This window comes from Coffea arabica, chromosome 9e (assembly GCF_036785885.1).
Source record: "Coffea arabica cultivar ET-39 chromosome 9e, Coffea Arabica ET-39 HiFi, whole genome shotgun sequence".
NCBI classification, from domain to species: Eukaryota; Viridiplantae; Streptophyta; class Magnoliopsida; order Gentianales; family Rubiaceae; genus Coffea; species Coffea arabica.
Window position 1 is genome coordinate 12,290,327 of NC_092327.1, and position 11,366 is coordinate 12,301,692.

An 11,366-nucleotide genomic window follows, 5' to 3' on the forward strand; every position below is an offset into this window, starting at 1 on the left:
TATTTTGGAAAGGGGATGTATCTTGAACTGGTGATGTGAGATTGAATATTTATGTATGAAAATGACTTTATGCCTTTATTCTGATTTCATCGTTAATATTGTACTTTAAGTTTGAACTGAAATTGTACTGAGTCCTGGCGAGAGCTGGGCAGGCGTCCCGCCGATACCCTTTGGTTCGCCTTAGGTTGAAGTTGGGGCGTCACAGTTAGTATCAGAGCACTAGGTTAGATATCTATTTAGGAGATATACTAGAGACTTTACCTCTAAGAATAGGAATGAGATAATTTAGTTCTGCCTTAAGTGATATTTGAGCGAGTTAGTGATTCTAAATTTCTAACCCGAAAATTGTAGTTATTTTACAGGGATGAAAAATGGAAATGGGAAAGTTACTGCTAATGGAATTGGTCATATGAATGGCCACGTGGTGCCCCTTAGGTCTATTTATTAAAGAGTACAGGATAGAGGAACTCGTGTGCGTTACTCGCCTTCTACTAGGTATCCCAGATGTCTCTGTAGGGCAACCTATGCTTACCCGAACAATCTTGTATTTGTTTTTGATGATGAGTGCTGCCAGTTGATGGATACCAACCGAGCTCTACTTCAGGAGATGGAGGAGCTGAGCATTATGGTGAATGTTCAGAGAGTTAGGATTGCTGAGTTGGAAGGGATCGTAGTGGACGAGGTGGCTAGGGTTGAGGCCGCCCGTGATGAGTTTCAGAGAGTTAGGGCTCGACTTACTAGGATAGGTGAGGAGGTTCGGGATCGGGCCGCAGGGATCCTAGTAGATACTACTATGCTGATTGACGAGGTGATGGACGTTGTTCAGAGTCCGGCTCAGGAGGAGGACCCTGAGGAGGAGATTCCCCTTGATAGCCCTACTGTGGACTAAACCTAGAGTGATAGACTTTTGACTTTTGTAGATAGAAATAGATGGGATGATGCTAGTGCTAAGGCCATTGTATTTTGCTTGACTGTGTGGCCTACTTTTGAGGCACTTGGCTTTACTTTAGTCGTACATGACTAAAAGTACTTTTGTGGCACTTATGTGCTATTTTTTTTGTAATACCCCATGACTTGCTAATTGTATGGACTTCAAAAGTACTAAATGTATGTAAATTATTGTTATTCGTGATGTTTTCATGATTTGTTCTTATTTTAAGTGTTTCCTCGCGTAAGTACTTTTATTTCTTGTACTAGGCATATCTAGAATTATGGATGGATGAAAGAGTGGTCGAGGTCGTGGGCGAGGAACTAGACATACCCAACCTCAAGGGGATGATCAGAGATCGGCAATTGGGCTAACCCAGGGACAAGAGAATTTAGAGGGTAACCAAGTGGCTACTGCCATTAATAGAATGATTGATATCCTTGAACGCTTAGCTGAGAAGCAGGGTCCAGGGCCACTTAACCAACCTGGGGCCCAAGATAGAGGGGAAGATAGGGCTTTGGAGAGATTTCTGAAGTTTAACCCGCATAAGTTTATTGGAGAACCTAATCCTGAGGTAGCGGAGAACTGGTTGGAGAGAATGACCAATATATTCGCCGCTTTAGACTATACCGAAGATAGGCGAGTGAACTTTGCTACTTTCCAATTCGAGAGAGTAGGCCATGCCTGGTGGGACATGATAAAGGGAAAGTGGGAGAGAGCCCAAACCCCTTGGAATTGGAAAAACTTTACAAGGGAGTTTAATGAGAAGTTTCTTCAGTCTCTGATCCAAGAGAAGCGGGAGGACGAATTTATAAAGTTAAGGCAAGGAACCCTTAGTGTAGTTGAGTATGAAGGGAAGTTCACTAAGCTTTCTAAGTACGCTCCTGAATTGGTGACTAATGAGCGCAAAAGAATAAGACGGTTTGTACAAGGGCTTAATGTGGGGATTCAGGAGGGCCTGACTGAATCCCAAATCTCTACATTTACTAAAGCTTTGGAGAAAGCGCAGAGAGTGGAGAGCGCAAGGATGCAAGTTAGGGATTTTCACTCTAAGAAAAGGAGTATTTCTGGTTATACTTCTGGTCAGGCTAGTAAGAATGCCCCATCTTCCAAGATGGGAAGAGGAATGGGAGGAGTTAGGACCGCAGGAGTTTCAAGGGGAGCTCTACCTAGAGGAGGTCGTGGTAGGCCGGTTCAATTGAGATGAGTGCCTTCTAGTGGTCCGGGCATAACCCCTTAAGTTAATTGTGGTTACTGTGGCAAGTCAAATCATTCGGAGAATGATTGTTGGAGGAAGTCGGGAAGTGCTTGGTCTGTGGTAGTGCCGAGCACCAACTAACGAATTGTTCAAGTTGAAGGTAGGAGGTAACACTCAAAGACCCGAAAAGTCAACTTCTAAGCAGACTAGTGTTGGAGGGAGTCGACCAAAGGTACCTGCTAGGGTTTACGCATTGGACTACCAACAGATCCCCGATGCTACTGAGGTGGTTGAAGGTACAATCCCTATCTTTCACCATTTAGCTAAGGTTTTAATTGATCCGGGTGCAACACATTCCTTTGTAAACCCTAACTTCATGAGTGGAACAGATCTAAAACCAATTAAGTCACCTTATGATTTAGAGGTTAGAACGCCTACTGGGGATCAAAGTTTACTAGCTAATTTGGTGTATAGAGATTGTGAGATCTGGGTTGGTGAACGGAAATTATTGGCCGATTTGATGGACTTAATGATTAAGAGGTATGATGTGATCCTAGAAATGGACTGGTTAGCCCGTTACAATCCTCAGTTGAACTATAAAACGAAAACAGTAGAATTATGCATTCCAGGAGAAGCAACCCTAAAATTGGATGTAAGGGGTAGATTAGCCTCATCTGCACTTATCTCAGGGATTCGAGTTAGGAAAATGTTAAGTAAGGGAGATCAAGGATATTTGGCTTTTCTTATAAATACTTATAGTAATAAAGTGAGATTAGAGGACATGCCTATAGTGAAGGGTATCCGGATGTCTTTCCTGAAGAGTTAGAGTCATTACCCCCAGAAAGGAAAATAGTTTTTAAGATTGATGTGACTCCGGGAGTAGAACCTATCTCTAAAACGCCGTATAGGATGGCTTCAGCTGAATTGAAAGAGTTGAAATTATTGTTACAGGATTTACTAGAGCGGGATTTTATAAAGGAAAGTGATTCATCGTGGGGAGCCCCGGTCTTATTTGTTAAGAAGAAAGATGGGAGTTTAAGACTGTGCATAGATTACTGAGGTTTGAACGATGTTATCATTAAGAATAAGTACTCTTTGCCCCACATTGATGAATTGTTTAACAAATTGTAAGGGGCGGTATTATTCTCGAAGTTAGATCTGAGACAGGGTTACTATCAATTGAGAATTTTGGAGAAGGATATACCCAAAACTGCTTTTAACTCGAGGTATGGACATTTCGAGTTCGCAATAATACCGTTTGGATTAACCAATGCACCTGTGGCTTTTATGGATTTAATGCATCGAGTCTTTAAGCCTTATTTGGATCAGTTTGTAGTGGTGTTCATCGATGATATACTGGTGTACTCTAAGACATTGGAGGACCATGGGAAACATTTGAGAATTGTTTTACAAACTTTGAGAGAACATCAGTTGTACGCTAAGTTTAGCAAGTGTGAATTTTGGTTGAAGGAAGTGACATTTTTAGGTCATATAATTTCTAAGGACGAGATTAAAGTGGATCCAGCCAAAGTTGAAGCAGTCTCTAAATGAAAGCAACCGGAAAACCCTACTGAAATTCGGAGTTTTATAGGGTTAGCAGGGTATTACCGGAAATTTATCAAGAATTTTTCTAAAATTGCTGGATCCATGAAAGAATTAACTAAGAAAAATGGGAAGTTTATATGGAGTCCAAAGTGTGAAGAAACTTTTCAAGAGTTGAAGAGACGTTTGACGAGAGCACCTGTATTAGCTCTACCGAATGGGAAAGATAGTTTTGTGGTGTATACAGATGCTTCTAAAGAAGGTTTGGGATGTGTATTAATGCAAAATGAGAAAGTGGTAGCGTATGCCTCTAGGAAATTAAAGCCGCACGAGAAAAAATTATTCGACTTGTGATTTGGAGTTAGCGGCTATAGTGTTTGCATTGAAGAAGTGGAGGCATTACCTTTATGGAGTGACGTTTGAGGTTTTTACCGACCATAAGAGCATTAAGTATTTGTTTTCTCAAAAGGAGCTGAACTTAAGACAACGCTGTTGGATGGAATTCTGGAAAGATTATGATTGCTCGATAAAGTACCATCCAGGAAAAGCCAATGTAGTGGCTGATACTTTAAGTCGTCAAGTGCAAGTGGCAGGATTGATGATTAAAGAGATGCACTTGTTGAAAGAGGTTAGTATATGGAATCCCCGACTTGAACCGAGAAAAGTAATTCTGGGGAATATTATCGTGAAATCCACTTTGTTGGAACGTATCAAGGAGACTCAGGGAAGGGACCCTGAAGTGCAAAAGTGGTTGAAAAAAGTCAAAAAGAGAGAAAAGTCGGATTTTAACTTGGGAGTGAATGGTGTGTTGAGGTTTCGAGATCGGATAGTAGTGCCAAAGAACGAAGAGTTTAAGAAGGAAATTTTGGAAGAAGCACACCGATCTAAGTACACGGTACATCCTTGAGGGAATAAAATGTACCAAGATTTGAAGAGTTTGTACTGGTTGGAGAGCATGAAGAAGGAAATTGCTCAATTTGTCCAGACCTATTTGATTTGTCAACAGGTTAAAGCCGAATATTAGAAACCATCAGGTCTTTTGCAACCTTTAGAAATACTCGAGTGGAAATAGAAAAATATCACCATGGATTTTGTATCGGGATTACCTAGGACACAAAGGAGTCATGATGCCATCTGGGTAATAGTGGATAGGTTGACCAAATCAACTCACTTTCTGCCGATTAGTATGAAATATCCGTTGGAGAAGTTAGCTAAGTTATACCTAGATGAGATTATAAGGCTACACGGGATACCTGTAAGTATTGTGTCCGATCGAGACCCTAGATTTGTCTCGCGATTCTGGCAAAAGATGCAAGAGGTGCTGGGAACTAAATTGAATTTTAGCACTACTTACCATCCCCAGACAGATGGACAGTCTGAAAGGACGATTCAGACACTCAAGGACATGTTAAGAACTTGTACTTTGGATTTTAGAGAGAGTTAGAGTAAGTATTTGACTTTGGTGGAATTTGCCTATAATAATAGTTTTCATTCTTCCATTCAAATGGTTCCGTACGAAGCACTTTATGGTCGGAAGTGTAGGTCTCCTATTTGTTGGGATGAAGTAGGTGAACGAAAAATTTTAGACCCGACTACAGTGCCTTGGATTGAGGGAGCGAACGAAAAGGTGAAGTTGATTCGCCAGAGGATTCAAACCGCACAAAGTTGTCAAAAGACTTATGCCGATAACCGGAGGAAGGACTTAGAATTTGCAATTGGAGATCAAGTTTTTCTTAAGATTACCCCTCTAAAAGCAAGTTTGTTGGCAGGAAAGGGAAAGAAGTTGCAACCAAAATTTGTAGGACCTTATAAGATTATCTAACGTGTAGGAAGTGTGGCCTATAAGTTGGAATTGCCACCAAATCTATCTCGGATCCACAATGTTTTCCACGTATTGATGCTTAAGAAATACCATCCGGATCCGTCTCACATTTTGCAATCAGAGAATATTGAAATTGATGAGACACTGACCTATGAGGAGAAACCGATAAACCTTCTAGATCGAAAGGTGAAAGAATTGAGAAATAAGCGGATTCCATTGGTGAAAGTTCTATGGAGGAACCATGGACTGGAAGAATCAACCTGGGAGGTTGAAAAAAAATTCGAGAAAAATATCCAGACCTATTTTCAAATCAAGGTATAATTTCGAGGACGAAATTTGTTTAAGGGGGAGAGGATGTGAGGACCCAAAAATTTTCTTATTTTATCTTATATTACTGGCTTATTTAAATATTTATTCACCCATTTTCCTCGAATAATTTATTTCAACCATTTTAAATCCATTTACATGGAACTATGCCTTATTTATATTTTTAAAACGTCCCGTTAGTAAATTTAATTTTCGAAAGCTCGTATAGTAAGAAATAGCGAATACACGTTTCGAGGCAATATTCGATCTGAGAGTGCAATGAACATGGAGATTTGAGGATTCATGCTTTAGTCTTAAAATAGTTATTTTTATGATTATTTACCATAGTATTAATTACTTATATTATCGTTACAAGAATTTCTTTTAAGTTTCGCTTTATCGCGCGCGAATTGGAAGTTTGCGTTTTTCGCGTCAAATTGACCCAATGAAGATTTAAGAAATTTATTCTTAACTATTAAAAGTGAATAATTATAATGTTAAAGGAAGTACATTAGAGATTTAGTGTACAAGTGAAACAAACCCGAGAGAAAACGGACAGGAAATGCGCGCGCGAGTACTATTCATAGTTGACTTTTGCTCAAATTTTAACCACAAACACTTAAGCTTCCAAGTGAAGCTTCATTCATCAACTCTTTCTCTCTCTCCTCAGCCTCAAGGCTGGCCAAACTTTCAAGGGAAGAAGAAGAAAAGCTCCTCACAAATTTCACTTCCATTCTTGCACCAAAATCTTCACAAATCATCACACAACTTCTAAACCACTTGAAAATTCACTTAAGTTAGAAGAGGGACTTCATCTTGCCGGTTTTCTTAGGAGTTTTTGGGACAAAAATTTCTGGTTTTTCTCTTGAAGCTAGGAGGTAATCATCTAACCTTTTATACTTGGCTTTAATGGGTTTTATTCATAGCTTTGAAGCTTGTAGCTTCATTATTGTTGTTAGTACTGAATTGGATTGGTTGAAGTGGGCTCTATGAATTTTCACCCTGGTTTTATGGACTGATATGATGATATAATGCTTGATTTGAGTTGTTTAAGTGTTGGTTAAGATGATTATGGATATAGAATCGAAGGAAAGTTGAAGGAAAATTTCGTAGGAAAGCTGACCGAAATCTGTCCTATTTTTGCTGTGGCTTTAGTTCAAAATTTTGATACTCAAAAGACTTTGAAACTGATGTATATATGTTGTGTATGGTTTGTAGAAAGTTTCTACCAAAAATCATTTGAATTGGTTGGATAAAAATTGAATTTTGGCAAGAACAAATCTGGAAAATTCGTGTAGCAGTGGTCCATTGGCAATGTTCTTTGAACGAACGTATCTCTCTGTCCGGACCTTAGAATTGAGTTCTGTTAGTGGCATGCAAAACTAGACATCCGTAGTTTTCTAACGGTGTATAATGCACCTTCTAATTTGAATTGAGTCATCTGTAGTGATTGATCAAAGTCGGCTATCCTGTATGACTGTTCAACCGAGAGCAGAGTAGAAGCTGCAACTTGTGGCTCTATTTTCTCTCATTTGCAAGCTGAATTTCAAAACAATTTGTTCTGATGAAATGTATCCTTTTGAATCTAGTTTCAAACTCCACCGACCATTCTCAATTTTGAGTTGTATAGATTGAGATATAGTCCAATTCCCGAACTGTACCAAAGCTGGAAAACCTTGATTTTTGCTAGCCGATTTGTCTAATTTGACTTGGGACATGTTGTTTTGAAAATTTTGGTGTCAAACACCTACCAAATGTATATTAGATGTTTCCTGGACCTTAGTGTCTTCAATGAACCAAATTGGAGTTGATTTCATTGGGCAAAATGTTTGAAATAGGAAATGGAAGCAAGAAGGCAGATTTGTCTTGGAAATTCCTTGAACTTTGGTAGTTTTGTTAACTACCTTCCCGTACGAGTTTTCAAATGCAATTTGATAGAGGAATAGCCCTCATATGGAAGTCAAATTTTACCAAATTTGGTATTATTCTAAGACCATTTTGATACCCAAATGATGTCCCAAAGTTTACTTTCAAATCTGAAAAATTCACTATTTTATAGTGAAAATTTACCAATTTTGAGCTGCTATATTTTGACGTTCAAAACTTCAAATTTAGTTCTGTTTGTTGTGTTTGAAACCTTGATTGGATTTCTTGTTGTGTTACGAATTTTGGAGGCTAGTTCACTTTCTGTGAATTTTGCCGAATTTCCAAAGTTGCCGAAAACTAAGACTGAAACTGTCTTATAGATTCAAATCAGCCACTTTGAGCTGAAATTTGAATGTCTTCCGTTTAGAATCTTTGAAAAGTGTCTTCTAAGAACTTTTAGTACTTTGAAACTAGTTTCCAACGGTATAAAGTTTTCCAATTTTGGACCTATTGAGTACAAGATATGATTTTTCAAAGTTGACACTTAAAACTGAATTTTTCCAACTTGTCGGGAAAAGAGATTTAGAACCTCTTCACTACCTTCGATATTGATTGACTGTTTTACACTTGATTTCAAAAAGAAAAATCAATTTTCCTTGTATTATTAAACCCCACTTTTGAGTCTCGATTTACGAGTAATTAAGGCTCTCTTTCATGATATTTTCTTAGATTGTACAAGTATACAATCTTCCTTGTTAACAAGGGATTTATAAGCGATAATGTGTGATAGCCAATTATGATTTGCTCAAGCACTCAAAGGGACCTCACAGCGGATGTCTAAACACTTGATTGAGCACTACTCCCTTATTTTTGATTGGTGAGTGTCAAGTGCATGTTTTGTTGCAATTCTGTGAATTGCTTCTTATGGACTGAATAATTGATAACTGTTGAGTCGAGTGTATACTTTATCACACTTGTTCTCTTTTAACTGAACTGTATAACTGAACTGAATTGTATTTGGATGACTGGATGTCGTTGGAGTGAATCTCCTCGACTTATAACTGAACTGTGGGGACGCCTAAATCTCAATTGGTCGACCTTGGACTCAAGCCAGCAAGGGCTTGGTCGACCTTGCGACTCAAGCCAGCAAGGGCTTGGTCGAGGAGCTTGGTGAACCATGAGATAACTGTAAACTTGATCTATTGAGAGATCTTGCTTGACCCACTCGCGTAGTAGTGCCTTTTATAGAAGTTCGGGCCCGGTACGGTGTATGGTGGACGGAACTGTGAAGTAAGTAGAGTTCTACGGACTTAAAATGCCGACCCGTTTGACGGAGTGTTATCGCGGGAAGGTATTTGATCGAGGTTTGGCGAAACAAGTGGAACTTAGTTCCTGAGAGCTTCAATATCTTTGAATTGTTTCTATTTACTTTTCCTTCTTGAAATGTCAATTAATTGAATTGTACTGTATATCTACTGTGTAATCGTGATTGTTACTTGAACTACGTGTCTGCATGTGTGTTTCTTGGCCTCAAGAGCATCCGCTCACCCCGTTAGATTTGTTTTCCTTAACAAGAACCGAAATGGAAGGAGTTATGGAAAAGCCTACTTGATGGCTCTTTGGACTTGAATTTTGGAATGTATTTTTGTCTAGACATCCTTTTGGGAAGTTGTATATTTTGGAAAGGGGATGTATCTTGAACTGGTGATGTAAGATTGAATATTTATGTATGGAAATGACTTCATGTCTTTATTCTGATTTCATCGTTAGTATTGTATTTTAAGTTTGAACTGGAATTGTACTGACTCCTGATGAGAGCTGGGTAGGCGTCCCGCCGATACCCTTTGGTTCGCCTTAGGAAGAAGTGGGGGCATCACACACCCACCTGCACAAGACTATCAACCACCCCACACATCCAATATCCAAATGACTTTCTTCCACCTTTCACTAATCCTCTTGAAAATACCTTTACCCGACTGAATCCAGACCTTTCCTAGGTGCATCTGAATTACGCATTGATAAACCCAACCACTAGTCAAATCCCTCAAACCCATCCACAAATCAATCTGAACATTCCCCCAACCCTCAGGGATCCCACCACCACATTACAGAGCCTTTTGTGTTTGATATTGCCTCTCAAGAGAAGGCAGTGATGGAGGAACAACTCGCACCTATTGACAAAGACCTTTTGAGAAGGTTGAATTGATTCCATGAATTTATGAAAAAGAATCAAGGATTGAGCAGGCATGGTGGGTTGGACTACGATGAATTGTGTCTTTTTCCAGATATTCAGCTGCCGTTGGGATTCAAAACTCCTAAATGTAGTAAGTATGAAGGAACTGAAAATCCTAAAACACATTTGAAAATATTTGCCAACAAGTTAGATAAACCCGTGGATGATAAAAATTTACCTATGCATCAAAGTTTGGAGAGAGATGCTTTAGATTGGTACTCAAATTTGAAGTCTGGCGAGGTCAAGACCCGGTTGGATCTGTCAACAGTTTTTGTAAAGCAATATGAATTTAACTAAGTTGGCACCGACATGAACAACACTGGAGGGTACCAAAAAAAGCCATCGAAAGATCACAAGACCTATGCAAAGCGGTGGAGAAAGTTAGCTGCCAAAGTGAAGTCTCTTATGACTAAGGAGGAGATCGTTCGAACTTTCATCAAGGCTCATAACCCACCCTACTTTGAAGAGCTTTTTCGCATGACTGGAAGTTCGTTTGCTACTATCATTAATAAGTTAGAGAAGTATGATGAATTTGTCAAGGCAGGGAAGATTGTTAATGTTTCAGCATTGAAGTTGCAGTTGGAGGCCCTACAGAATCAAAGCAACAATGGGAAAAAACCCCTGTTCAACAAGAAAAAAGGAGAAACTGTTTTTATATGGGATCAAGACTCGTCCTTCAGACCCAGAGTTCAAAATCATCCTATCCATGTTGTCCCTTACCCACATTACTCTAACCTTCAACCGATTTATCACACTACTTCCCAATTTCATCATTCCCGACCAAGTCACTTGAATACCCCCACCGTTACCTCCAACCTCATAACTTACCTTTCAAAATCACTCTCGTCCTATTTATCGTCCCAGACCAACCTTGCAAAACAACATTCCCATTCAAAATCCATTCCAAGCCAATACTAATCAAACCCAAAAGCCATTCCGAACTTTCACAGATTTGGACCAACCTATTGATCAATTGTATGAGCAACTTAAAGCAGCAGGTAAGATAGGTATTGTACCCCCCAAAATCTACTCCAAAGGCGTTCCTACTGGCTATGATCCACAAGTTATTTGCGTTTATCATTCCGAAAGTCCAGGCAACACAATTGCCAACTGTTGGGTCCTAAAGCACAAAATTCAAGATATGATTGACGCTAGAGACATCATCCTTAAGACAAAAGGAGAATAAGGACCGGATGTCAATAAAAATCCTTTACCTGAACATGGGAGCACTGTAGGGACTATCATTGTTGATGAAGATTTTGTCAACCCCACACAGTTCATCATAGATGAAATTGAGCTATTTGGCATAATAGAAGCTGATCATGTGAGAATGAGAAAGCTGTTGTCTGCTGGAGAATCCATGATTAAAAATATAGATGATATTTTTGAGGAAAAGTCAAAATCTCTTGTGCTTGAAAAAGAGGTAATCATATCAGAGAAGGAGAATATTGTTGAAGAGATTGAAATAGAT

General features: G+C 39.2%; 1 protein-coding gene across 1 annotated transcript; it reads left to right on the forward strand.

Annotated features, from left to right (window-relative positions):
• The first annotated feature begins 1,355 nt into the window (after positions 1–1,355).
• On the forward strand, positions 1,356–3,185 carry LOC140014601 (uncharacterized). The gene is made up of 5 exons (XM_072065668.1): positions 1,356–1,502; positions 1,599–2,120; positions 2,251–2,422; positions 2,516–2,666; positions 2,894–3,185. Exons 1-5 carry the CDS (start codon positions 1,356–1,358, stop codon positions 3,183–3,185), a joined length of 1,284 nt encoding a protein of 427 aa, XP_071921769.1.
• Positions 3,186–11,366: the final 8,181 nt, after the last annotated feature.

What these genes read in the sequence shown, in the direction of transcription:
- LOC140014601 (XM_072065668.1), top strand. Translation starts at nt 1,356, where the DNA reads ATGATTGATATCCTTGAACGCTTAGCTGAGAAGCAGGGTCCAGGGCCA. An exon ending in TGCTACTGAGGTGGTTGAAG is followed by an intron (nt 2,423 to 2,515) that starts GTACAATCCCTA and finishes TGAGTGGAACAG; the next exon opens with ATCTAAAACCAATTAAGTCA. An exon ending in ATGGACTTAATGATTAAGAG is followed by an intron (nt 2,667 to 2,893) that starts GTATGATGTGAT and finishes ATAGTAATAAAG; the next exon opens with TGAGATTAGAGGACATGCCT.